We start from the raw sequence: 27,301 nt of genomic DNA on the forward strand, positions 1-27,301 counted from the left end.
TCCCTGGTTCTCTATCCTCACATTAGAACCCCAAGAGTTTTAACAACATGCTCGAGCCCAGGCCCATCCTACCCATTGGGTCAGAATTTCCAGGCTGGGATGCTTCATGGGCATGTGAGGCTGTGGCTGTGTGAACTGTTGATCTACTCAAACCATCTAACCTACTGAACAAATTATGGCACTGCTGTTTTTTTGAGCCTAATTTCTTTCCTTTACTAGAGTATGTCTACCTCCGGATTTCTTCCCCACACCCCACCAGCTTTCATACAAAGGGTATAAACAAGAGGGAACCAGATTTTTTAGCTCTTACTTCATGCCAGGTGGTTTTATAACTGCTCTAACTTCATCCTCAAAAAGCTCTGCATGGTTAGAATTCTGATCCCCATTTACAGATGAGAAAACTGAGAACCAGAAGGAAGTCACCCACCCGGAGTCACAGTGAATGAGTAGAAGAGCAAGAATTAGACCCCATTCCAAAGCCAGGGGCTTCCCATGGCCTGGTGTGGAGACATGCCAGTGTCAGCAGCAGGTCCTTCAGCTCTGTCCTGAACCCCACTCCTTTGGAGAAGGACCCCAAGTCAAGAAGCCCCAGGAACCAACTCATCCCCCATCTTGCCTTGATTTTCTCCTCATTCTTTTCCACATCGACAGAGTTGTCATCCAGGGAATTGAGACTGTGGGAGAGATGATGGAGCTCGATGGTTAGTAGCCCTAGTCTTCCCTGTCTATGGCCTTGAACCACCATTGCCTCCACCACCATCACCATGATGACCATCTCCACCTCTTCCACCATCACCACCACCACCTCTACCACCATCACCACCACCACTGACCAGAGTGGCTGTGAGAATCACTGCTCACCTCATGTGGTCTAGGTCACTGGAAGAGGATTGGGACTCGAAGCTCAGGTCCTTCGTGGGGAGGTTCAGCACAGGGTTGGCCCTGGAGAGAAGGCCTAATTCAAGCACTTATGAACCTGAGACACTCCATGGAGACTCTCACCCACCCTTTGACCCCTGCTCACCGCTCAGTGGTGTACATGTTAGTCCCAGGGATGGCAGAGACTGAGGGCATCACCCCTGGTGCTGTCCTCCGGGCCTCCTTGGCAGCCTTTGTAGCCCGAAGCTTCCGGCGGTAGCTGCAGAGAACCAGGGGGTGGGGGAGTCACTACTTTCCCTGGACACCCACTGTGCGCCCAGTGCAGGCACTGAGAGTGTGACTTCACAACACCCTGGCAGGTGAGAGTGTTAGTACCATTTTACAGAGGGTACAAGTAATAGCCAGAGAAAGAAAATGGTTTGCCAAAAGCCACAGCTGGCCAGTGGCAAGGCCTCGAGTCAAATCCAGATGTGGCTGCTGACTCCAAACATATTGGAAAGGGGAAAAGACAGTATTTATGAAATGCACAGTATGTGCCAGATATCTTTCTGGTGGCAGGATGCACACTGCTTCCTTGTGTGCCTTGAGGAATCTAGTGTTGCATTCATTCTGCAAAGGAACTTGAGGCTCAGGGAGGGGAGATGACCTATTCAAGTAGTCACCACAGGTCTCTGGGGATTAAATTCAGATATACCAGGTGCCTAAACCCAAGCTTTCTCTACCTGCCAGATGTCTTAGATGGTGGGAAAGGCGGAGTTGGAGACACAGGGGGTGATGGGAGCAGTACCTCTTCCGGGTACACATGAGCGCCGTGGTCATAATCACGATGATCAGCAGCAAAGCCACTCCCAATCCTATGATAACGTTGGTGAGCAGCTTTGGCAGGTCCGACTCCTGGCTCTCCTGGGAGCCCTGGAGAAGAAGTATGAAGGAGGTTGGGTGTGAGCATTCCCCACCCCCCACTCCCGCATTAGCTCCGCCATGCTGACACTCACCAGCACCACCAGCCCCAGCTGCAGCAGCTGCATCAGTGAGTCCTGGTCATTCCGGATCATCCTGGCCATAGACCCTCACTCAGACCCGAGGGACATTGGCATTCTCTAAGCTTCCTGCCCACCCCAAGGGGAGCCCCACTCACACACTCAGCTCATCAAGTGTCAGGGCTGACCCATTTGAGAAGACAAAATAGGCATCAAGGTAAGAGCGTCCCCGGGCTCTGGAATGGGGCAGGGGTAAAGGGTAAACAGTCCAGAACCATCCAGGAGGCCCCTCATGTTTCTGCTTCTTGTCCTCACTCCAACCACTGGGCCTGTGGACACTCACCGAACCGTGGATTCTATGTCCTGAATGCTCACAACGTAGACAGTAGTCCTGGTGGCCTGAACAAGAGCCCTGCAAAGGGAGAAGATGTCACAGAAGCATGGGGTAGGGGCCTTAGTCTAGGCCTATGGCCAGGACTCTACCGGTGGAATTAGGAATTGTGAGAATTAAAAAGGGGCACCTCCTGTGGACAGCTTCATTGGCTATTCAGGTAGCACCTCTGTGCAAATTAGACAAGGCAGCCCCTTCCTCTGGGGTTGGGTTTACGACTTAGCAAGCAGAGTGCCCTTGTGTAGTGCACAGCCTTCACAACTATACATTACAGCCCTATTTAGGCCTCTCTCTGCCCAGCCAACCCTAGGCTCCTAGGAAATTGAGAGAGGAAATGCAGGTATAGGTACAGATCAAAGACAGGGACAAAATCAAATGTAGGTCAAGGACAGTTTTCACATACATCCCGTCCAGGTCTTATCAGGGACCATACTCCCAGGCCCTGTTCTTCCCCACAGCCCCCTCTGGGCACCCCAAACCTACGCAGTAATCTCTTCCATGTTGGCGCCCACCTCTTCCTTGTTCATGGAAAACTGCAACCTCACACGGTAACTTTGGTCCACAGTGAAGAGCTACAGGAGGAAGACATGGGGAAGATGAGGCACAGAGGACGCAGGAGCTGGCAGAGAGTATTGGGGTCTAGAGGCAGGGCCCAACACTCACATTCAGGGTGATTTTGGCTTCCTGAGCAGGACCCACTGAAGGTCTGTCCTGGGCCTGGACTGTCACTTGGTAGGTGCCTTGGAGAGTGGAATCAAGGTTGGTCACCAGCCTATTGAAGGTAGAAGAGCACAACTGAGTCTTGGAACTCAAGCTGGAGTCCTCTGGAACCTACTTATATACCTCCCAGGGTGGGGAACTCACTGTCTTGAGGCCCCCTTACTGCCCCCCATCCAGGGGCTCCCCACAGTTACTCAATGTTGCCAATGAACAAGTTGGCCTCCGAGGAGGTAGAGACCCGGAAGAAGCCCTGGAAAGGAATCATGGCCCCATCCTTAGCGATGAAATCCACTTGGAAGATGGAGAACAGAATGGCCCCGTTGTTGCCTGAGTCATTGTCTCTGGCCTGGGGGAAAGAATAGACAATACCTAGGGGTCAGGCCAGGCCCCGTTTCTTCCCCAGCAGGAATCAGCAGCTGAGATGGCCCAGGAGTCTGGTCCCAGTATCTCTATCAGCCTCTTCTAGGCCACCTCAACTTAGCAAACACCTTAAACAGCGTGCTTGCTCTGCAAATCCAGATTTGAACAAGTCCCTGCCTTTGGGCTCCTAAATCAACGGGTCATGGTCCAAAGTCCATCCGATGTGGAAATCCTGCCTTGCTTCCCCCCACCCACTGCCACACACACACACACACACAGGCACACACATGTACACACTTAGGGACATTCAAATTTCCTGAGCACCTACTGTGTGCCTGGCCTTCCCCTAAATCCCTCATTTCAAGTGTTTACTGACAATGAGTACAAATTCCCACAGGGGACCATGAAATGATTAGAGGAGAGGGCACAAACATTCTTACACATTCTAGTGCCTTTTAGGGAAAAATATAGCCAACATACAGACCCGTGAGTCTACTGTTCAGAATGAGGCCAAAGCTGTTGTTTAAGTTTCAAGAATGAATCAATGTAAAGAAAATGGCTCCAAGCTATGGCCAGACTCATGACATTAAAATGTAATTGGCTGAAGATTGGAAGACTCTTCAAGGCTTGAAAGAACCTGGAGAGAGAATTACTCTACCCATGTGATGAGAGGAAACTGGGGCTCGGAGGGAGACCCCATCCTGCTGAAGACTTAGCTAGAAGTGGAGGAAGGCCAGTCCATCCATCTTCAGTACCTGTGCTCTTCCCACAGCACAGGGAGGGGCACACACATGCCACCCGACCTCTTCACCTTCCAATATCACTGCCCCCTGGCTCACTGACAGCTTCTTCCCGGAGGCAAACTGGGCCCCAGAAAGGCAGGCAGCTCCCAGGTCAGTAAGAGGCCCCACCAGGCCCGGGCACCTGGGCTGTGTGGGAGGCCTTGCCCGCCCCTGTGGTGCAGCCAGGGCCCTCTAACACACCCACGTCCAATGCCATAGAACACTAAAAGTATTTTTATAATTTTACTCTGGAAATTATTTATCTGCAAGGAACTCATTTAATTTACAGTTGTTATGATTTGTCTGTATGACTTGGAAATGTGGTGTAGCAAAAAAAAAAAAATCTAGCCTGCAAATAGTTTTTATAGTCATGAAATTTTTATGACAACCAAGTAACAATTAATGAAATTTAACCCTATCAATTAGGCAAGTGTTTGTCTCCATTCTGGGGCTTTCTTTTCATAGGTTGGAGCCAATAAATTTCCTTTGTAGTGTTAAAACATTTGGGGGGACAGTGAAAGGCCTGAAAGCCCTGGTCCTGTGTCCCCTGGGACTAATATGATGGGCTTACCTGGACAGAAGCCACCTGCTGGTTGGGCACCACAAGTTCTGGGATGATAACTATAAGTGTGGACGAGAAGGGATCAAGGGGATCAGTGGGGTCAGCGGGGTTAGTGCCAGTGCCCACCTGGCTGAGTACTGATCACAAGCCCAGCTCAGGATGCAGTCTCCCCATATCTTCCCGCAGCCTCTCTACCATCAAAATCCCCCATTATAACAGTCTCTGAGCCATCAGTTAGCAGCTCAGCCACTCCTACTGTGCAGACGGGGAAACTGAGGCCCAGAGAGGGAGGAGCTGGCTCAGAGTTGGGGCCGAACTGTGGTGAAACATCAGGTCTCTCCTGTTGAAACCCTGGGGGAGAGGCGAGATTAGAGGCCTTCCTTTCTACACTTGATCTTAGCCAAAAGGCCGAGAAGCAAAAAAGAGGCCTTCCTTTCTAATAGTCCACTTGGGGCCTGAGGAGGGTCTATGGGAGCTGCCCAAGGAAATCCTGGCAGAGTATGGAGGGAAAGCCTGGCCCACTTACCGAAAGTCTTATTGTCAGGCAGAAAATAGGGGGCATTGTCATTCGTGTCCTCAATGGTGATAGCGAGACTTCCTAGAAGAACAAGTTTGGCTGGTTCTGGCCTCTAGGCCCAACCAAAAAGCCTGGGCACTTGCCATGCTCCCCCCTGCCTCCCTCCCAACATCTCCCATGCACTGTCCCCAGCCCTGCTCCTGGCCTGGGGTGCCCGCTCAGTTTCCACTGGACTTTGTGGCAGGGAATATCCTCCCCATACCTCAGAGAGGGTAAGCACCTATTCCAAGATCATCCAGTAAGAGCATCAGGCCAGGCAGAGCCTGGCCGGGGCGTGTCCCACCTGACCACAGCATGATACTGACATTGCTAGCGTGTAAGCTAGGTTATTGAGCTGGCCACTGTATGCCTCAGTTTCCTCATTTATAATATTGGATAGGGATCATCTACCTCACCGATTGCGTGGGAGTAACATAAAGAATGCTTTTAAGGTGTCTGGCATAGCTCTCGGCTGTAGGAAATTCTCAAAATAGGCTCGCTGTTAATGTGGTTATTCTAGCCATCACAATCCGAGGTAGGATGTGAGCACTGTGAAGTGTACTTTCCTCTTTACCCTGCCTTACAAGACAGTAGCATCGGTGAAGCACTGACTCTGTGCCAGGCACTTCACTAAACATTTTACATGTGTGTTTTTGTTTTGCCTTTGCTGCCAGCCTACTGCCCAACGACACCGGACATATGGGGACAGAAGCTTAAGGAGATGTCACAACTTTCCCAGTGACACAGCTGGTAAGGACTGGGGCCCCAGCCCACGGCCCCTATCCTGCAGCCCACCCAATCCCACAGGCCAGGCCGCCTCACCGTTGTCACTGTAGGCCTGGAAGCGGGGGTCTGTTGTGAGGTCATTGGCCCGAACAACCAGAGTGACCAGGTCACAGGTCTCGTAGTCAATGGCCTCACTCTGATTGATGACCACAGAGCCATTGGCCAGCACAGAGAACCAGCCGTAGCACAGGCTGCCCACGTTGACCCCGGCCTTGGTACAGATGGTATTCACAAGCTGTACCTCCAGCTGAGCCATGGTATCCACATCCTGGGGAACCAGCTCAGCCACCAGGCCGTGCTGTGAGCCATTCTCGGCTACACGGATGCCCTGGAGCGAGGCTGAGTCCAGAGTGGGTGGTTCGTCATTCACGTCCTCCACAGCCACAAGGACTTGTGCCCTGGCCTCTTTCCCCTGGGGGTCTGGGTTCTCGGCACTCAGTGTCAGATAGAAGGAGGCCTGTGTCTCGTAGTCCAGGCTCACATCTGCAGGCAGACAAAGGTAGCCCCCAGCGCCGCCAGACTCTAGCACCAAGCCCCGGAGCAGGAAGTTGTTGGCACCACTCCCTGTCAGGCTGAAGCTGATACGGTTGTTGGCTTCTGTCTGATCCGCATCCCAGGCCTTCACCACGCCTACCAGCTGTCCTGTGGACGAGGGCAGACTTCACAGGGACCCCTGGCCCAGCCGCTGGAGGCTTCCTCTCCCCTTACCACCCGCAAGAGCCGCAGGGAGGGCTCAGATGCCTCACTGGGCCCCAGCCCCAGTGCCCGGCCTGGCCCAGGAAGGACTTACCTGGGTCCCTCTCCTTCACCGAGAACGAGTAGATAGACTGGTTGAAGATGGGCAGGTTATCATTGATGTCCTGTGGGCAGAGGAAGGTCTGAGCCCAGGGACACCAGGAGCCCCACGGTTCAGCCTCCCTAGAGCCAATCTGAGAGCTAGTGTTTCCTCTGACTCAAGGCACAGACTCTCTGCCAGCAGCTCCTTACTTCACAGACGAGACAAGGGCCGTGGCAAGGCTGGAACTAGCCCAGGGCACACACTTGAGACTCACAGGCCTGCAGCGGGACCTCTGAAGTTAGTGATACACTTTCAGGGAGCCCCACCTCCTCCCTGCTTCTCTGACAACTCAGAGCCATCTCAGACTCTGCTTTCCAGAAGGGTGGCTGAGTCCCTATCAGTGTCCCTGTCTGGCCTAGCTTGACTCCTCATCTCTTGGATTTATCCTATTGGCACCAATACCATTGTTTCTACAAGGCTCTGTGGCCCAAGTTTTCCCTTGTCCCCTCTTTTCTCCTATTCCTCCTGAGTTCAGCTGACCCCAGGACATTTGCTCTGTGCTTAGACGATGCTGAGCTCCAGGCAACTGCCAGGGCTTAGGCCTGGTCCTGCCCTCAGACGCTCACTGTTTTCTGTTCTTGCCTTCCCTCTCTAGCCCTGGCCACCCACACCTACAGAGACTGCCACTGTTGTCACAGCACAGAACCACCTCTATCTGCTACTTCCTCCCCAATGAGTGGTGTTTGCTGGGGGTGCCCTTGGCTTTTCCAGACCTTCCCAGGGCAGCCCACAGATGTCTGCTTTTGGCTTCCACTTTTCTAAATAATGGTTCAACGGACATCTTCAAGAACAAAGCCATCTCCCCCTTAACTAGATGTATTTTCCGATGGTGATTTCCCAGCACAGCATTTCTGTCTCAATGCATGTGGCCAGCTGCTCCCTAAGTCACTGGGGTGGCTAAGAGCACAGCTCTGAGTCAAATCCAGCTTCCCTTCTGCCTCACATGTGACTTGACTTCTCTGAGGCTCAATGTCTTCACCTGCAAGAGGGCTCATAGTCATCCTTCTAGGGACCGTTGTAGGAACTAGTTTGTTGGCGTAAAAGGACCCACTAGCTCAGTAAATGCAATTTTGCTTTCTTCCTTCTTCCTGGCCTACTTCACCCTGAGGACAGGGTGAACAAGCTGACAAGTTCTAATTCTGCTTCTGTTTCTCCATTTTCCCTGAGGCCTCACTCTGATCCTTGTAGGAAAGCTGCACATCCCAACCCAGGGGGACACAGGGGTGCTGTGTGGGATGACGAAGGCTGTGCACTGCAGGGGCCTAGGGGGCGCCGTCCACATCATGGACATTGTAGAGGTGTACTTTTGTTAGAACACTTTTTTAGAGGGTGGTGCCCTGTGGGCTGGTGGCCACCGAAGAAGCAGACACACTGGGTTCAAAACCCCATTCTGCAGCCCTAGGCAAGCTGCTCACCCTCTGCGCCTCCGCCCTTTTCACCCCTTCTCTTTACCTTTGAATGGTAGTGAGGAATAGGAGCGTTTCAGACAGAACTTCATGAATGATATTTAGAGCCAATACAGTGAGTCGTTCCTGCCCTTATCTGTGGGAGAAACGTTCCAAGACCCCCCACGGAGGTTTGAAATCACAGATGGTACTGAACCCTGTGTATACTATGTTTTTTTCCTATACATACCTACTCATGATAAAGTTTACTTTATAAATTAGACACAGGGCAGCCCCGGTGGCTCAGCGGTTTTAGCACCACCTTCAGCCCAGGGTGTGATCCTGGAGTCCCGGGATCAAGTCCCATGTCAGGCTCCCTGCAGGGAGCCTGCTTCTCCCTCTGCCTGTGTCTCTGCCTCTCTCTTTCTGTGTCTCTTGCGAAAAAATAAACAAAATCCTAAAAAAATTAAATTAGGCACAGAAAAAGATGAACAATAACAATAAAATAGAACAATTATAACCATATACTGTGATCACAGTCAACATGAATGCAGTCTCTCTCTCTCTCTGAAAATATGCAATTGTCCTGTACTCATCCTACTTCTTGTGATGATGTGAGATGATAAAATGTCTATGTGATGAGACAAAGTGAAGTAGGTGACATGGCCATTAGATGTAGCTAGGCTGCTCCCAACCTTCTGACGATCTGATGTGTCAGAAGGAAGATCATCTGCTCCAAAAATGCTATTGGCTGCAGGTTTCCCAAACTGAGGAAAGAAAAAAAAAAGGAAAAAAAAAAAAAGGAAAAAAAATGCAAGGGGACACTGCAGGCGGACTGGACACACTGAGTACCTTCCTCAGGTCAGGCACTCTGCAAAGCGCTTTCCATTTGTTAGCTCACTTTCTGGTATTTTTGTCACCATTTTACAGATTAGGAATTTGAGGGCACAGGGAGGTTGAGTGACTACCCAAGGCCGCACAACTGAGCCAGAATCCTAACCCAGGCAGCCTGATTCTAGAACTCTCTTGCCCACCATACCGCCAAGGGTGGAAATGTGACTCAATGTGACAAGGATAGAAATGTGACTCGGGAGGGGTAGGGCGCTGGCTATCTGCTGGGAGCTCCCCAGCATGGGGCCCCTCATGGCACCTGGCCCGAGGCTGAGCCAGGTCTTACCTCCACATTGATGGTGACATTGACTTCAGTGCTGAGGACAGGCATGCCACAGTCAGCCACAAGTACTGTCAGCACAATTCGGCCCCCCAGGGCAGGTTCGATGGCCTCTCGGTCCAGGGGCCCCAGGTTTCTTAGGATGCCTGTATCAGGGCCCACTGAGAAGTTGTGGCTGTAGGGGCCAGGAAGCAGGCTGAAATGCAGACGGCTGTTGTTGGTGTTGGGCTGATCATTGTCCTGAGCCTGCGTGGATAACCAGCATCGCGGCATCAGCTGTCAGGTGCTCCCCGGCTCCCCTGCGCCTCCCCTGAAGCCGGGCCTCCCCCTCCAGCACTGGACCTCAAGGGCAGTGACTGTGCCAAAAGCCAGTGGGACGCTGGACCAGTCTCTCAGCCTCAGTCTCCCTCAAGGAGGGTCAGATCGACAGCTTGCAAGAGCTTCTGAGGTCTTAAGCACTGAGGTCAGCCATTGACCCTACAAATATTGACTGCATATCAACCATGTGCCCACCCTGGTGTAGGCGCTGACACAGAGCCATGACCAAGACAGTGCCCTTAGGGAGCTGAGATTCTAGTGGAGAGGAGGCACGGGGCAGTGGATTACAGATATCCAAAATTCAGAAACAAACAAGTATAACATAAGCGTGAAGTCCAACAGGATTCTGATCTTCCCACAGTAACTGCTTCAGTGCTTTTTTTTTTTTTTTTTAACAGCACATTCTTCACCCAATTCGTGTATGTGTGTGTGCGTGCCTGTGTGTGTGTTCCTGTCCTGCCAGGGTCCTGTACGTGTACGTGGCCTGCCTTTGGGGTCGATCCAGCGTGAAGAATACAACCGCTTTGGTCATGCTACCAGGCCTTTGCGTATGCCTTCCCCTCACCCTGAATGCCCTCTACACCTCTCTGCCTGACTCCAGGCCAGACTAGTGATACTCCCGGGGCCTCCACATCCCCTGTGCTATCTTGAACACAGCACAAGTGACACCCTTGGGTGACTCTCTGGCATCCTTCCCCTGAAAGTCACACATGGGCAGCAATGATGGTGGAGTCATCTGAGAGGACTGGGGCCCAGGAAAGGACCTAGTGCACAATAGGTGTTCAGGACATGTGGCTTTGAATCCAGAGCTGGGCTACCCTGGCTTGGAATCTAGCTTTTCCCCTTCCTCCTTGCCCATCCCTCACCTTCAGTTCTTTCATCTCAGTTCCATTGGGATCTTGTTTATTAAATGCCTCCTGTACAGGCAGCCAGAGATGGCTTTTCCAGAAGCCTGACCCCGTCTGTTCACCTCTCAGCACTCTGAATTCAGGCCAGTTAATTCACCAAGCGCTTCTCAGGGCTCATGCCGGGCGCCATGGTTACAACAGCAGATCTAAAATGCTCCTGCCCCAAGGAACCCACAGACCAGGGAGGAAGTATCAAGGAGCTAGAAGAAAAGGCCCAGGCTTCAGGGTAGAGAGGTCCAAGCTCTGGCTTCAGGGCGCTGCTTATTGGCTATGCAAGCCCAAAGAAGTCACTTAACTTTCCTGAGCCTCAGTTTTCTCCTTCTGTGAAATGGGGACGATTGGAGCAACTATTTCACAAGTAGGTCAAGATACTAGGGATGGGAATGTGCTCGGGAAACCTCACAGCCCCAGGAATATAAGAGTGCTCAGTAGCCACATGATTGTCATTCTGAGCACTTGGTTTCTTTCCCACTTCCTCTGAGGCTCCCTTTCAGATGACTCCGGAAGATGCTTGTCTTTGGTGTTTCTCTGGAACCAACCTGGATTTTTATCTCATGGACTCTGTCAGCCTGGCCACTGATATTTCCTTTTTTGCACTGGTCATCAGGAAGCTCAGAACTGAATTTTCAGCCCCCCTCCTAGCAATTGTGTCGTTCTGGGTTCTAACTTTGCCTCTGTGCCTATTGGCAATACCATTCTTGTTTTCTCTTTCTCCTTATTTCTCCCATTTTTTACCTTTTTAGTCAGTCACTCAAATCCTGTTTGGAATGAGACAGGGGCTGGATTTCAAAAGAGCAATATGTTTTTGAGGGTTTGCTCTGTGCTAGGCTTGGTGCTGAGCACTTTATATGCATTACCTCACTATTCCCCAGTGATCCTGGGACTAAGTACCACAATTGTCCTCATTTTCCAAAGTGGAGACAGAGGTCCTAAGAGACAGATTGGTTTCCTCAGGACCACAGAGGAGAACCCAGACTCCAATCCAGGGCCAGCACAACTTCAGAGCCAGACTTGGTCCCCTGCCCCTGTCCCACCCCCCAAGTTCAGGTTGGCTCGCACCTGGAGGGATATGAGGACATTGCCATTCTCCTCCTGGACAAAGATGTTGTAGGAGCCGCTGACCACAGGCCAATTGTCATTGATGTCCAGCAGGATGATGTGCAGCGTGGTGGAGGCCGACAAGTTCCCGCCATCTGTGGCCTGCAGTGTGAGGTAGTACTCGGCCTGCTTCTCTCGATCCAGCAGCACGCTGTCCCTCACTGTCACCATTCCTGAGTCTGGATCCACCTTAAAGATCTCTGCCCTGTGCAGGGTGGCCGGAGTGAGCAAGCAACAATACAGGATGCCCACTTATATTAGAATTTCAGATAAACAATAAAAAATATTTTAGGATGTCCCATGTGATATTTGCCATCTGCTTATACCAAATAAAGGATTCGTTGTTTATCTGAAATTGGAATGTCATGAGTGTCCTATGTTTGCCTGCTCTGGTTTCACTGCAAGGCAGAGAGGTGGGCCCGGGCCCCACTCATCCGCCTGCCCTCTGCCCACCCTGAGACCTTACCCGTTCCCTGGAAGCAGGCTGTAGGTGATGCGGCCACCCTCACCCGTGTCAGGGTCAAAGGCCTGTGAGGCAGAGAGAGAAACAATGGGACATGATTTGGAAATGTCCCTCACTGCCAGCCATGCAGTTAAGGAGACAGGGCTGTCGCCTGTTACACACGCCCACACATGCGTGCACACTGGCTCAGACCCGACGACATCAGATGATACAGAAACTTGGGCAGGGTCCTCTTCCGTGTCCCTCCCCACCCAGTCCCAGAGGGTTCCTGTCACTCACGTGGATGCTGTTGGTGACCACAGTGCCGTCTGCACTGTGCTCCCAAACTCTGATGTTGTACAAACTGTGGGGGAATGTGGGCCTATGGTCGTTAATGTCTCTGAGGTGGATGGTCACCAGGGCGACAGAGGAGTTCCCACTGGCTGAGTCAGTCGCCATGACCTGAGGATGGAGGAGGAAGCAGCAGCATTGGGGTCAGAATGCCCATGGACTGTGCTCCCTGGCGTCCCAGAGCACGCACCCCTCACCTGCACCAGCATCACTGTTTTCCTCTCGTAGTCCACCAGTGCAGGAGCTCTCACCAGCACCTGCACGTCCGATGAGCCTGCCGCCCGCTCAGGGGAGATGCTGAAGGCTTCAGCATCGGGGCCCCCCAAGGACAGCAGAAAGGTGCCATTGTTGCCCTGTGGAGATGGGTATATGGTATAGCAGAGACCCCAACCCTTCCAACATACCAACCTGCGTCTTGCCCCAATCCCTGACTGTAGGCTCCTGCATCAGAGGCCCGGCCCTCTGAAGTCTCTTGAGAGAGGGCCTCTCATAACACTGTGACAAGAGGGCCCTGGGGAAAATAGGCTGCTCACTGAGCAAATGTGGGCTCATCAGAAAAAGATATCCCCATGTGCCTAGGCTCTTGGGTTGGGCTGGAAAGACAGAGCCTGGACACACTCCCCTCACTCCCATAAGACATTACTGAGTCTTCCTTACCAACTCCCACTCAACACAGTCCACCACCATACCAACACCAAATACCAGCAACACCCAACATCACCCCATTACTCACACCACCCTCCATTCCACACCCCTTCTGCTTCACTCAATGCCAACCACCAACTCAATATACCCACCCACCTACCACCACCCAATACCATCCTTCACTCCACATTTGGTACCAACCCAATATCACCAAATACTACCAAACACCATCCATAGGTATTCATTATTCAATGCCACCCAGCTCACCCAACTCTCAATATCAATTTCCACTTAAGAATACTCTCCAATTTTGCACTCACTCAAGCCACTTCTGTGCTCAATACTGCCACATTCCCCAATATCCAATACCCCAACATCCTGCAACTTCACCAAGTACCCATCACCACCATCTCCTCAACACCACTGAAAACTATATACTCCACTCAACATTACCTAGCATCCACTATTAACCTTCACTCAGTGCTGCCTTTCTGTTCACTACCACCTAGCACTGCCCTGAGCACAAAACTACACACCAGTATAACATCACCCAACATTTGCAAATATCACCTAACAACTCTGATTTTCCAACACTGTTTATGATCAGCACCACCAATCACCCACCATAGTACCTTGTTCTATGGGTCACTCCCCACCATCTTCCCTAGCCATCTCCCACCATCACTCTTGCCCAGCCACCCCTTGTCTGGGTGCACCTACCTTGTCTGGGTCGTAGACCACCATGGTGAGGTCATCAATGGGGATGCGGGTGGAGGCATGCTCATCCACGTAGCCAGTGAAGTTAACTTGGGCCTCTTGGGGTGTGAAGGTACAGGCCAGAAGGCTGCAGTTGTAGAACTCGGGTTGGTGGTCATTGACATCTGTCACTGTCAGTGTGACCCATATGCTCACCTTGGCCTCCTGCCCATAGATGTTGGGTTTCTTCTCAGTGGCCTTAGGGCAGAGCAGAAACCAGAGGCCAGAGGTCAGAGAACCAAGGATCAGAGAGAACAGAGATTAAAGGTCAGAAGTTGAGGGTAGGGGTGCAAAAGGGGCAGTGGACCCCTCACTCACCATGACCTGGACCTTCACCTCCTCATCCTCTTCCAGCAGCTGCTCACGGTCCAGGGAACCATTGACCATGATCACCCCATCTGGACTGATGGCAAACCAGCCGGGTCTTGTGGAGTCTGATGAGAGGCAGTAGGAGCTACTGCTTCCAGTGGCTGCAGCAGAGCCCCCACCCCTTCCTCCACCTGGGAACACCCCCAATTCTCACTGGAAATGCTGTAGGTCACTGGGTCATTGATGCCTTTGTCACTATCCACAGCCTCTACCTTCAGCACTGACGTTCCCTGTGCAGAGAACCACGTGGTTCAATGTGCCGGACCCTTTCCCTGCCTCTTGTGTCCACCCAGACCGTCCAGGTCCTCTAGCACACCTGGGGTGTATCCTCGGCCACAGTGGCTGAGTAAAACTCCCTGATAAACTGAGGGTCCAGGTCTGGCTGGTCGACTACAGAGATGGACAGGAAGACAGGCGAGGAGCACTGGATGGTGAGGATGTTGTTGTATATGCCGCCTGAGTCCTGTGGGAGATAGGTCTCCGTAAGGCTGAGCCTCATGGTCCTGGCCCCCCTCTGTCTGCACCCTTACTCACACAGGCCCTCAGCTCCAGCTGATAGAAGGCACTCTTGTTGTTGTAGCTGAGGCTGCCATTGAGGACGATGGAGCCATTGGGGAAGATCCTGAAGAGGTGCTGGCTCTCCCCATTGCTAGGGATGACCTGAGGCAGAGCAGTCAGGGCAGGCTCCCCTCTGAGAGACCAGGGCTCAAGTCCTAGCTCTGCTCTTAACCAGCCCTGCCACCCTTACCAGGTCACCTAACCTTTCTGAGCCTCAGTTTCCACCTCTGGGAAATGAGCTCAGATATCTCAGCAGTGGGTTGAGAGGAGGGTCCAATGAGGTAAGGTATATGCTAGGCACATCGTGGGCACTCAGTAGACGGGAGCTATAGCTAGCTAACATGCCTTCAGAAGAACTGGGTCACATACTCTGTTGTGTGCATGACCTTGGACAAGACACTGTACCTCTTGATTTCCTGTTCTGTATACCAGCCGCCCCATGAAGCCACATGAACTCAGCAGAAGCCCAGTCGGTGCCCCAAGGCAAGAAGGTGGGAAGAAGGGTTCTGTCCATGGCAGTCACCCTCCTTAGGTGGCTTTATCAAATGAGGTCCAGAGGGGGCCAGCAAAAGGTTTGGGAGCCAGGGCTCACCCCAACACTCAAGGTTCCTGCAGGCTGTGTGGGAGATGCTGCCCCCTGGTGGCTATGAGGAGCAGTGGGGCCCGTATTCCCGCAGGACTTGCCTGTGCTCACCTGCTCTATGGAGTACACCACTGCTCCTGCAGACCCCGTGTCTTGGTCCTTGGCCAGCACAGAGAACACCAGGGAGCCAACTGGCAGGGTCTGTAATGAGGAAATCCAATCCATCCCTTCCACGACTGAGCGCTCATTTCCCCTCCCTGAGCTTATGTCCCCGATTATACTGCAGGGATAACACCTAGAGCCTGACACTCAATGCTCCCTTTTCCTTCCCGCTTGGGCTAGGCCTCTGGAGACCACTGGGGGGAGGGAGGACAGGGAGCAGATTACCCCCCTTTCCTCTCCCTACCACTTCGGCTGGCTTATGATTTGCAGAGCACCTCAGGAGAAAGAAGCACAATCATTCCAGGATCCAGGATGTGCCACTCCCCTGCTCAAACATCCTGTGGGCTCTCTGTAGCCTACAGCAGTACATCCCAGACAGCACCCTGCAGAGCTGGAAGGTTCTTTGGGGAGGCCTTTGCCCTGTCTGTGACCTGTGCACACCTTCATTATTTCCACAAAGTGGCCAAAGTGATCTTTGAAAATCATAAATCAGACCACATCACTCTTGTGCTAAAAGCCCTCCAATGGTTCCCCTATTTTGTCTAGAATACAATCTTCACTCCCTCTATGGCCCTCTGACGTCAGGCCACTGTCCACCTCTCTGACTTCATCTCCTCACCTTCCACCCTCCATTCACAGCACCTTCCTGGCTATATGCCTAGAACACTCCAAATTCATTCCCAGCTCGGAGCCATTGAATCTGCTGTTCCCCTACCTGGAACATCCTTCTCCTGGAGCATCCCATGGTTGGTTCCTTCTTGCCATGTAGGTCTCTGTTCAAATGTCACCTACTCAGAAAGGCCTTTCCTGGATGCTCAACCTAAACCAGCCCCCTTCCCGGTCACTTTCTTTCACTTTGCCCTGTTTTACACTCTTCATAGAGCTTAATAGCATCCGAAATAATCCTGCTTTTTGAATGTTTCATTGATTATTATCTATATTCTTCATTAGAATGTGACCAGATCTGCCTTATTTACCAGATAGTCTCAGCACCAAGGCCAGTGCCTGGTACACAGTATGAGCTCCATCAGAGTCTGTCAGATGGCTGACTGGACCTCGTCAGTCTTATGTCTGGCCTAGTGTGTATTTAGTATATTTGGAGCCCCACACCAAATACATTTTCAAAGCCGCATGGTAATGAAGATCAAGGAGTGATGTTGTGTTTGCTGCTCAGGGACCATTAGGAAACCTCCTCCCCATGCAGTCCGTTCAAGTGGAGCTGCCCTCCCTTGCTAAAGGGGAAGGATCATGATGTAGACCTACCCAATCAAAGTATTCCATATCCCTAGGTTGATAGGTATACGACCTAAAATGGGCCAATGAGAGTCAACTCTGGGGTTTGGGCCAGAACCACAGAGAAAGAGACAGCCTGCGTTCAAGTTGCAAAGCCTGGAGCTGCACGGGACACTTTTATCACCACAATAGAGAATGGCCCCTTACCTAAGGATAGGGGCAACAAGATAAGGAGAGCTGAGAGGTGGAGAGAAATCTCTCTCTCTCTCTCTCTCTCTCTCTCTCTCTTTTTAAAAAATCTCTTCTTGATGACACAGTTATTTCTTGTTTTTGTTTTTTAAGATTTATGTATTTATTCATGAGAGACACAGAGAGAGAGAGGCAGAGACATAGGCAGAGGGAAAAGCAGGCTCCTCACAGGGATCCTGATGCGAGACTTGATCCCAGGTCCCAGGATCATGCCGGAAGCCAAAGGCAGACACTCAACCACCAAGCCACCCAGGCATCCCTTGATGACATGGTTTTTGTTTTGTTTTGTTTTGTTTTTGATGACATGGTTTAAATGCATGTATCCAACTTGCCTGAAGTTAGTATACCTCTAAATTTTTCAGATACATGAGAAAATAAATTCCTTTTCTTAAAAAATTTTTGCTTTTATAACTGGAATCATTCTAATCCAGTTTGACTGATTGCAATATGTTGCTATAACTCTTGTTCATGTGGTTACATTTCCCCCAATTTGGTTCCTGCAGTGGGCCCTTCTAAGGGGTGCTTCTCCTTGATCCTAGACCCCCTGCTGACCATCTCTGGTCCTTTGCACACTGACAAGAACTTCTGGGATGCCTGTATCATACACACACACACTATTAGAGCAGATGTTACCTCATTGATGCTGGTGGAGAAACCACTATTCTGGAAAATGGGAGCATTGTCATTTCTGTCCTCCACGATCACCTGCATTTCCTTCCGTACCTGCAGGTAAGAAAGCCCAGGTTAGCCTGGAAAATGTGAGAGCTTGAGAAGACAAAAGGGAAGAGTGTCTGAGTGGGACAACTCCTGGTGTTCCAACTCCTGGTGGGACAACTTGCAGTTGGCTTTGCTTCTCGGGCAATTAGGCAATATTCAGGATAATCTCATTTTTTATACAATTTCAAACACCAGAAAAGTTGCAAGTATAGTACAAAATCTCCCAATACCCTTCATCCAGATTTAGTCATTGTTTGATCTCTCTCTCTTTCTCTCCACATGTTTACAGAACCATTTCAGAGCAAGTTGCAGACATAATTAGGTCATTTTTTTAAAATTGAAGATATGTCTGTCCTGCTATAGGAATGTTCATTTTAGCTTTGTCTGCCATAGTTTTTAGCATGCGGACAACCTAAGTGTCTGTCAGAGGAGACCAGCAAGAGCATCATGATATGCTCCTACATGGAAAATCGTACAAAAAAAACAGGGGACTCAGGAGGAAACATAGGCAGAGCTCCAAAGCTGATTGTTGAGTGGACAGGGAAGTTCAAGATAATATGGAAGATGGGATCCCATTTGGGTTTCAGGAAGTGCACCAAAACTACAATCTTTCTTCCATGGATGCATAAATATGTAAGCACACAGTGAGAGATGTGGAAGAAGGGTGACTGTGGACGCTTTGGCTGGAAGTGGGCTGGGAAGGGTCACCCAGGGGACTTGAGCTTGAGCTGCAACTTTTGAGATGTTTATGAAGAGAATGCATTCATGAATATCCAAGTCATTAAAATGATTTTTTTTAATGGATGGGGCTTGGAGAAGCTATTATAAAGACAAAATCCTCAACTTTCAGAGAGATAGGGCACAGCAGTATAAGCTTGTTATTTCAAAAATGAGCACTGACGTTCAGCAGAGGGAGTTGAAAGCAATAGCTCAGGGTAGGGAAGTATTTAGCACTTGTTTTTTATTAACATTTGTATTAACATAAATTAATATAAGTAATGTTATATTTGTAATATAAATGATATATTTGCATAATTAAAGTAAATTAATATTATTGTGTGACCCAAAAAGGACAAAATAATTTGGATGAAAATAAATATTAAAATTCAGTTTTTGTGGCATGCCTGGGTGGCTCAGTGGTTGAGCATCTGCCTTTGGCTCAGGTGGTGATCCCAGGGTCCTGGGATCGAGTCTCACATCGGGCTCCCTGCAGGGAGCCTGCTTCTCCCTCTGCCTGTGTCTCTGACTCTCTCTGTGCCTTTCATGAATAAATAAATAAAATCTTAAAAATAAATAAATAAATTCCGTTTTTGTTAACTAGGGCTCTCTCTGCTTGCCTGAGATAGGGGACACACTCAGGAGTAGCTCTAGTCCCTTGCTCCCTGATCCCAGGACCAGTCTCCCCTTCCTCCCCCTTCCAACTCACCGGGTTGTTGTGGCTGTCGCTTACAGAGATGGTGACTGCGAACAAGTAGAACGTCTGCGGTGGCAGGCAGAGAGAAGAGGCCCAAAGTGAGCCCCTGTTCAGAGTGGGAGCACAGGCAGGGCCCCCATCCCCCTGCCCCCCTCACAGGGTCTTCCCAGGCTGCCACCCTTTACCTCATAGTCTAGAGGGCTGGCCAGCTTCACTTCACCAGTGGCCGGGGTGACAGTGAAGAAATAGGCATATTGGCCACTAATCCCATAGGTCAGAGAGTCCTGGTCCTGGTCCTGAGCCACCAGCCAGAAGGCCTCGGAACCTGGAGGTGGGACACGGAATGCCTATGGTCCACAGCCCCATGTTTTGGCACCAGTCTGGCTCCACTGGGGTAGGGAGCCTGTCTTCTCTGTGTGAAGTCTGGGACCCCCTCAATCCCCAGGGCTCTGGCCTTCGTGGCCATTAACTTGGTTCTGAGGTTGTAGGATTGAGCCCGGGTTGGGCTCCGTGCTGGGCATGGAGTCTGCTTAAGATTCTCTCTCTCCCTCTCCCTCAACCCCTCCACCTGCTCACACACTTTAGCTCTCTCTAAATAAACAAACAAAATAAATAAGTCTTTTTTTTAAATTGGCCTAGAAAAAGAAATTAAATGTAACAAGTCAATAAAAGCTACAAAAACAAAAGACATATATTAGGTCCCTATATGTGAAGAATTATATGTTTGTAAACTAAAGCTGGTATTTAAAACACCATAGTTATAGGGCTCCTGGGTGGCTCCATCAGTTAAGCGTCCACCTTCCACCCAGGTCATGATCTCAGGGTCCTGAGACCCCCTGGGATGGAGCCCAGCATGGGGCTCCCTGCTCAGCAGGGAGTCTGCTTCTCCCTCTCTCTCTGCCCCTCCCTCCCCTCATGCTCTTTCTCTCAAATAAATACATAAAATCTTAAAATAAAAATTTTAAAAGCCAAAACACAACAAATAAATAAATATATATATATACATATATATATATATATATGTATATATATATATATAAAGCCTGCCTAACATAGCAAAACTATTGTACAGTGTTAGTGTCAGGAAAAGAGGTCTTGTGTCAGGGAGAAAGGACAGGGAGTGACCAAAGGGACGAGAGAGGGGACCTGGGGGTGTTTGCAGCACCCTAACTCCTGATCAGTGATAGTTATCTGTGAGTCAATGCACTTTTCTGCACATATATTATACCTCAAAATAGAAAGTCTAAATGACAAAGTTTTAAAAAATCTGACTGAAAATGCTTTCCCGTTGTAAAAGAGCTATAGAATTTATCTCAGGTAGAAGAAAATCACCCTTTGGTTTATGAAAGGACCCCCCACCAAAAGAGAGCCCAGAGAGGAGTCTGTGGTTATAAAAGATCCTTTGGTCTGGACCAGGGAGGGAGGGGGCGCTGTTCTAAGCAATGAAGTGGGGATGCCTGGGTGGCTCAATGGTTGAGCACCTGCCTTTGGCTCAGGGTGTGGTCCTGGAGTCTCTGGATCGAGTCCCGCATGGGGCTCCCTGCATGGAGCCTGCTTCTCCCTCTGCCTATGTCTCTGTCTCTCTCTTTCTGTGTCTGTCATGAATAAGTAAATAAATCTTAAAAAAAATAATAAAATAAACAATGAAGTAATCAGTTTTCTGTTTCCCGGGGGTTGCAGAGGGCAGCATGTGTCAGAGCCCCAGGGCTGGGGAGGTGAGGAGACATGCAGGGGTTGGGTGACCTGACCAGGCCCAGAGTGGACACTCTCCAGTGACAACAGTGAGTATGGCTTCCTGACTCATGCTACCATCTCCTCCCTTCTCCTCAGATCTTCAATAAAGCCTGGAGCTGGCTGGATGGCACCAGGGACTGGCCAGGGAGAGGGAGGAAAGAACAAAGGGTGAACCTCAACCTTGAAAAAAACATCCACAGGAGGAGCCTCTGAAACTAGTATGAGAACTCAAGCTGTTTTATTTAGATATCAAAGGCTTACCCCGGAGAATGAGATCTTGAGGGCTTTGAGTTATAATATTTGTGACATTCGTTTGACCTTTGTGTGTGTGTTTTATCTATGACCAAACAGCTATGAAAATATATGTAAATATCATTAACATATATACATTACTTCTCTTTTGGACAAAGAACATTTATAGATACCAAATAGTTTGACTTCAGCCCAGTCTTCCAGGGTGCTCATCTCAGTGTAATGAGACCATCACCTCCCTCATCCTGGGCATTAAATCTTTATTAATATAACCCTAAACAGATTTTGCTGTCCTGGCAACCACACCCAAATGTATGTGGTCTTTGTGCCTACAAAGTCTATCCCCCATCCTTTCCTCACATACTCCAGTCTGGGATTCTGAATCCCAGGGCAAACTCTGGGTTTCACCGTCTTTGATTCAGTCTCTTGTGTCTTCTGGTAGCTTTAGCTATCTGAGATCCTAATTCCGATGCTACGACAAAGACTGTGGATTGTCCCCTAATATTCACACCCTTCCTTTCTCTCAGAGCCAGAGAACTTCAGATTTTGAGCTGGGCACATGGCCAACCAAAATAAAGACCTCATTTCCCAGGTCTCCTTGCAGCTAGGTGTGGATAGGTGGCTAAGTTCTGGCCAATGAGAAGTGAGCGAAAAGAGCAGTGTGTAAAATCTGGAGCCTATCATTACGAGAAAGGGCCGAGCCTGAGGGGCCCCTTCCTCCTCTAGCTGGCTGGAATAGGGTGTGACATGAGCCTTCTCGGACCACGTGGATGAGGGCCACAGCCTAGGGAAGGGCAGAGCCTGGAGATGGAAGGAGAATGCCAGACACCAAAAGTGTAGAGCAGGGAACAGTCTAATGGAACAGCCCCAGAGAGCCCTGGACTTGTTGATACAGATGGCTATATGAGAGAATGATCAGCCTTGGCCTTGTTTACACCTTTGTTATTTGGGGTCTGTAATGCTCAGCCAAGCCTGTATCCCAATGAATAGAGTCTTTTTTTTTTTTCTTTTCTTTAGAGTCATCTTTTGTTTCGGCCTGCTAAGAATTAGGAATTCAGTCCCTGTGGCTTCCAACAAAACGATGTTTCCCAAATCTCATTCCCTTTTGTACACTGCCACAATCTTTACCATATCCAGTGTCTCATTATTTATGATCCTTCTTTTAATTGACTTATCGTTTCATGTAAATCCCTTTATTTTAAAAGCAAGTTTTAGGAGTACCTGGGTGGGTCAGTCACTTAAACATCTGACTCTTGGTTTCAGCTCAGGTCATGATCTCAGGTTAGCAGATCAAACACCACTTTGGGCTCTGCATTCGGTGTAGAGTCTGCTTGAGGTTCTTTCTCTCCCTCTCCCCACTTGCATTCTCCTTCTCTCTCTCTCCTTCTCTCTCTCTCAAATAAATAAATAAATAGATAAATAAATAAATCTTTCTTTAAAAATAAAATAAAATAAAAGCAAGCTTTAGATTGTGGCTGTAAATAGAAATCCATTTCACTTGCCATAGATAGAAAGTAGCTCTATAAACAAAGGCAATTAAAGTAAAGCACTGGGGGGCAGCCCTGGTGGCTCAGCGGTTTAGTGCTGCCTGCAGCCCAGGGTGTGATCCTCGAGACCCAGGATCGAGTCCCACGTTGGGCTCCCTGCATGGAGCCTGCTTCTCCCTCTGCCTGTGTATCTACCTCTCTTTCTCTGTGTGTCTCTCACGAATAAATAAATAAAATCTTTAAAATAAATTTAAAATAAATAAATAAATAAATAAATAAATAAAGTGAAGCACTGTTATTAACTTCTGGCAAGAAGTGTGTAAAAGTCTTTGAGCCAGAAACCTGCTCCCTGTTTAGAGGGGAGAAAAGCAGGGGGTGGAGGAAATTTAGCAAGTGTGAGAGGTGGAAGAGAAAGCATGGTCTCAGGTGGATCCTCTCTCCTCGGGGTATCAGAAACACCAGTAAGAGATGGGATGGGTAACAGAAGGAATGTTCTCATGGGGTATCTTGGTTACTTGACACTGTGTGAGGGCCTTGACACAAAAGCTGAAGAGGAGAAAACAAACTTCTAGAAAAAACTCCCTTCAGGCCACCTTTGCCCCATGATGAGCCATGGAAATGCAAGGATGGGAAGCCAGCTCATAAGGGAGTCCCTGGGGCCCTCTTTGGGTAGGGGCTTGGCACAGTCTGTGCACAGGGATGGTTACTCACCCACTGGTAGGTCCTCAGGCAAATTCACTCTCGTCATGTTTCCAGAGAATGTCGGGGCCACATTGGCTTCCACTGTAGGAACATAGACCACTGGAACACCTAGATGCCCCTGCAAAGCTTACTCCCCACCTACCCTAATGGGAGCCCACACCAGTCCCAACCTTCAGCCTAGCTCACCCGCCTGGGGTCCTCCCTAGACCTCCCCAGGGCAGCCAAGCATGGAGCTGGGTCATGGGAACTGGGGGTTTGCTAATGAAGCAGTGCCCCTCTCTTCTGGAGGGCCTGCCAAGGATCTCCACATTAGTACCACTCTGGTAGGGGAGGGGAGGCACCCACCAGATACCACGAGGGTAAGAAGCAGGAGGCAGGATAGCCACGGCCACGCCATTATGTCTGAAAAGACCAAGGGAAGACACATCAGGAAAGGGGGCAACTATACTTAGGCCTCCCTCCCTTTGGTGGGAGGGTCTGAGCCAGGCTTGCCCACCACTACCCTTCCAGGGCCCCTATCACCCGCTGCCACTCTCCAGATGTTCCAGGGTGGAGGAATCAAGTTAGAGGGGGAACCCAGAGGGGTGGGCAGGGTAGCTGAGCCTGGTCTAGAATTCCAGCTTGAGAATGACCCAAACTTGGCTCTAGAATTCAGGGTCCTTGTGTAGCAGGTACTGCTCTAAGCATGTTATATGCATAATCTTGATATCCCTGCAACTATGAGGTAGCTGAGAGAAGAAAGGGCTTTCCTGAGGCACACAGGGAATCTATGACAAGACCGTGCTCTGAACACAAGTTTTGGATTCCAGAATTCATTCCCCCAACCATGACTCTACCCTGCCTATGTGAAGTGTCTAAGCTAATAGCATCCTTCACAATCAGGTGCCCAAAGAGGGACAGTGACTTAACCAGGACAATCCAGAGGCTCTATGGGTAGACAGGGTCCTTTGTCCTACTTGCTGACACATCTAATAGCTGCCTTTGCCACCTTTCCCAAAGTGTGCTCCATGGAACACTGGCCTTGTGAGATGCTCCACAGCAGGAGGGTTACCTGGTCAGGTCAGTTTGGGAAGGACTCCAAAGCTATGGGAGAACCAAGAGAAAATGACCCCAATCTCTGGCTGATTCCAAAAAATGGGGTCCTCCAAGGGGGAGAGAAAGAGATAGCAGAGTAAGAATGACTTCCAGAGCTGAACCTTGACAATGAAACATCAAAACCCAGAAGTCTTCTCCCTCATGCCACCTTCCCCTCCTCCCAAGTTCCTGCCTCAGGGATGTACCCATTTGCTCAGGTCACCCTTGGCTCTCCTTTTCTGGAGTGCCCTACATTTAATCTATGGTGAACCTGGCATTTCCCTCCATCCCACAGTAGCCACACTCACAGCCACCTTCCCCCATCCCCTGGCTCAGCCCCCCTCCAGGCCTCCCTCCCTTGGGTCTTTAAACCAGTTCACTTAGCCCAAGTAATCCTTCCTCAACCCCTCTGATGACCTCCCTCCTCTGTTTAAAGCCCTTTGATGGCTCCCCATTGCCCGAACCCAAACTCCATAAAAGGGCTTCCATAGACCATCCACACCTGACAGCCACCTCCCTCCCCAGCTTCATTATTTTTAAGATTTTATTTATTTATTCATGAGAGACACAGAGATAGAGAGGCAGAGACATAGAGGGATGAGCAGGCTCCTTGCAGGGAGCCCAATGCAGGACTTGATCCTGGACGCTGGGGATCACATCCTGAGCCGAAGACAGATGCTCAACCATTAAGCCACCCAGGCATCCCCCCAGCTTCATTTCTAACTATGTCCCTCTTCACCCCTCATGCCTCTCATGGCCATAAGAGGGTTGATAATTTTAAATATCCACTGACATTTCCTGGGCACCTGCTATGTGCTGAGTACCTGGATTCATTCATTCATTCTTTTAATAGGTATTTATGCACGTCTCCTAAAGGCTAGATCTTGTTCCCAGCATTGGGCAAATAATTGCAAGCAAAAGAGCCAAGGTGCTGCCTTCACTGAGCTCAAGGCTTAGTGAATAAGACAGACCCTAGGGTGCCTGGGTGGCTCAGTTGGTTAAGTGTCTGCCTTTGGCTCTGGTCATGATCCTGGAATCCTGGGATTGAGCCCTGCATTGGGCTCAGCGGGGAATTTGCTTCCCTCTGCCCCTCACCCCACTCTTGCTCTCTCTCTCTCTCTCTCTCTCTCAAACAAATAAAATATTTTTTTGGGAAAAAGACAGGCTCTAAGCAAGTAAATGAAGTGCTGACTGCTTGCTGCATTCATGCTATGAAGGAAGGGAATGTGACCATTGTAGGAGCATAAAAGAGGTGCTACTTCAGGCAGTATGGCAGATAAAAAGGGCTACAAACCTTTTGACTCTACTCCCAAGAAGAGATGAAGACTATGTCTGCCCCCCTTGAATCTGGTACATTCATTACGTTTTCATTCTATTTATGAGGTTTTTAACATCTCAGGGCGCCTTGCCAACCTTCCCCAGGCAAGCTGGTTCCCAGAGATGGCAGATGACTTGCCTGCAAACACTCCTTTCCTGTACAAACCAACCAATCCAGAGCCCACACTCCAACTCCCTCCTTCATCTAACTCATACACCAAGTCAATATTCTCCCCGCCCTGAGTCACCCCAGAGCCAAGCACTGGACAACTAAGGATGACCCCTATAGCCTGCCAAAATTATTCCAACTATTCAATCCTAAGCTTGCTCCACTGCCTGACCTGCAGCCTCCTTCCCACCTTCCTTCCCATGGAAAATGCTTTAAGGCTCTGGGTCACGCTTTCTCCTCTCTCCTTCCATGTCCTGACCGAATGCTTCCCCGTGTGGCCCTACATGGCATGGCAGGCCCTCTCCTCTTAAAAAAAATCTTTCAATGGCCTTAGCTTTTCAATGTCATTACACAGTCATCTCCATAAATTAAAAATCCCACTGGTTTTATGATTAAGACATCTGGGCAGGCCCCATGACTGACTGATAGAATATGGCTCCAGTGATGCCGTGCCAGTTTCCAGGCTCTGGCCCCAAGATACTGGCAGTTTCCCCTTCTAGTCTCTTGGAACACTCTCTCTTGGAACTCAGCAGCCATGCTACAAGAAAGCCCCAGCAGTCTCTTGAAAAGACTCATGACCAACAGAGCCCCTGGCCAACAGCCCAACTGAGCTCCCAGTGAACAGCCAACATCCACCCACCCATGTGAGGGAGCTGTGTGCATAAACCATCCCAAAAAGGACGCTCTACCTCCCAACGAGCCATCTGGTCTAAGCCCTGCCCGAATGGTAGATTTCTAATATAATAAATGACTGTTGCTGTTTGCCAGTAAGTCTTGGGGTGGTTTGTTACACAGCAGTGAATAATGGAAATGCATAGGGCAGAGTCTCTGAGGAAGTTACATGTCTGAAGGACAAGAAAAGGACAATCTGTGAGGAGTGGAAGAGACATCTCCCTATTCAGCATGGAGGAATCAGCATTCATCTCCATTGAAACACCACTAAAACGATGGTAGATTATAGAAGTTTGAAAGGAAAAAAGAAAGAATTGAAAGATGAACAACTTATCAAGCTAATGATAGTTAAAACCAGAGTAGGGGGTACCTGGGTGGTTCAGTTGGGTAAATGTCCAACTCTTGTTTTAGGTTTGGGTCATGATCTCAGGGTTCTGGATAGAGCCCTACATCGGGCTCCCTGCCCAGTGTAGCATATGCTTGTTTCCCTCTCCCTCTGCCCCACCTGTGCTCGCTTGCTCACTTTCTCTCTCTCTCTCAAATAAATTTTAAAAATAAAGTAAATTAAATAAATTTCAATAAATAAATAAACAAATAACCAGAGTAGGGATGGCACCCATAGGTTCCAGCTCAAAAGCCCAGCAAGGCCAAGGATTGAAGGTTCTAGAAGTTCCTGGAAAC

At 49.7% G+C, this 27,301-nt stretch overlaps 1 protein-coding gene across 3 annotated transcripts in view; it reads right to left on the bottom strand.

The window, feature by feature from the left end:
• Positions 1 to 27,301, bottom strand: part of CDHR2 (cadherin related family member 2) — a 35,612-nt gene that overhangs the window by 2,141 nt on the left and 6,170 nt on the right. For all 3 annotated transcript variants that reach the window (XM_026006638.2, XM_072756540.1, XM_072756541.1), the window contains 30 exons: positions 23,734 to 23,790; positions 23,398 to 23,469; positions 19,399 to 19,538; positions 19,226 to 19,279; positions 17,716 to 17,805; positions 15,550 to 15,639; positions 14,832 to 14,957; positions 14,614 to 14,760; positions 14,452 to 14,527; positions 14,247 to 14,362; positions 13,893 to 14,126; positions 12,725 to 12,880; positions 12,477 to 12,638; positions 12,201 to 12,262; positions 11,696 to 11,939; positions 9,417 to 9,656; positions 6,807 to 6,876; positions 6,053 to 6,658; positions 5,201 to 5,272; positions 4,684 to 4,733; positions 3,165 to 3,316; positions 2,914 to 3,022; positions 2,734 to 2,822; positions 2,203 to 2,271; positions 2,018 to 2,095; positions 1,875 to 1,935; positions 1,667 to 1,791; positions 1,025 to 1,138; positions 862 to 942; positions 617 to 674 (listed from right to left, as the gene is read on the bottom strand). In XM_026006638.2, coding sequence (XP_025862423.2) covers positions 617 to 674; positions 862 to 942; positions 1,025 to 1,138; positions 1,667 to 1,791; positions 1,875 to 1,935; positions 2,018 to 2,095; positions 2,203 to 2,271; positions 2,734 to 2,822; positions 2,914 to 3,022; positions 3,165 to 3,316; positions 4,684 to 4,733; positions 5,201 to 5,272; positions 6,053 to 6,658; positions 6,807 to 6,876; positions 9,417 to 9,656; positions 11,696 to 11,939; positions 12,201 to 12,262; positions 12,477 to 12,638; positions 12,725 to 12,880; positions 13,893 to 14,126; positions 14,247 to 14,362; positions 14,452 to 14,527; positions 14,614 to 14,760; positions 14,832 to 14,957; positions 15,550 to 15,639; positions 17,716 to 17,805; positions 19,226 to 19,279; positions 19,399 to 19,538; positions 23,398 to 23,469; positions 23,734 to 23,785 — 3,795 coding nt within the window. In that variant the 5' untranslated portion in view covers positions 23,786 to 23,790. The remainder of the gene's footprint in view (positions 1 to 616; positions 675 to 861; positions 943 to 1,024; positions 1,139 to 1,666; positions 1,792 to 1,874; positions 1,936 to 2,017; positions 2,096 to 2,202; positions 2,272 to 2,733; positions 2,823 to 2,913; positions 3,023 to 3,164; positions 3,317 to 4,683; positions 4,734 to 5,200; positions 5,273 to 6,052; positions 6,659 to 6,806; positions 6,877 to 9,416; positions 9,657 to 11,695; positions 11,940 to 12,200; positions 12,263 to 12,476; positions 12,639 to 12,724; positions 12,881 to 13,892; positions 14,127 to 14,246; positions 14,363 to 14,451; positions 14,528 to 14,613; positions 14,761 to 14,831; positions 14,958 to 15,549; positions 15,640 to 17,715; positions 17,806 to 19,225; positions 19,280 to 19,398; positions 19,539 to 23,397; positions 23,470 to 23,733; positions 23,791 to 27,301) is intronic.

Source organism: Vulpes vulpes, chromosome 4 (genome assembly GCF_048418805.1).
Source record: "Vulpes vulpes isolate BD-2025 chromosome 4, VulVul3, whole genome shotgun sequence".
NCBI classification, from domain to species: domain Eukaryota; kingdom Metazoa; phylum Chordata; class Mammalia; order Carnivora; family Canidae; genus Vulpes; species Vulpes vulpes.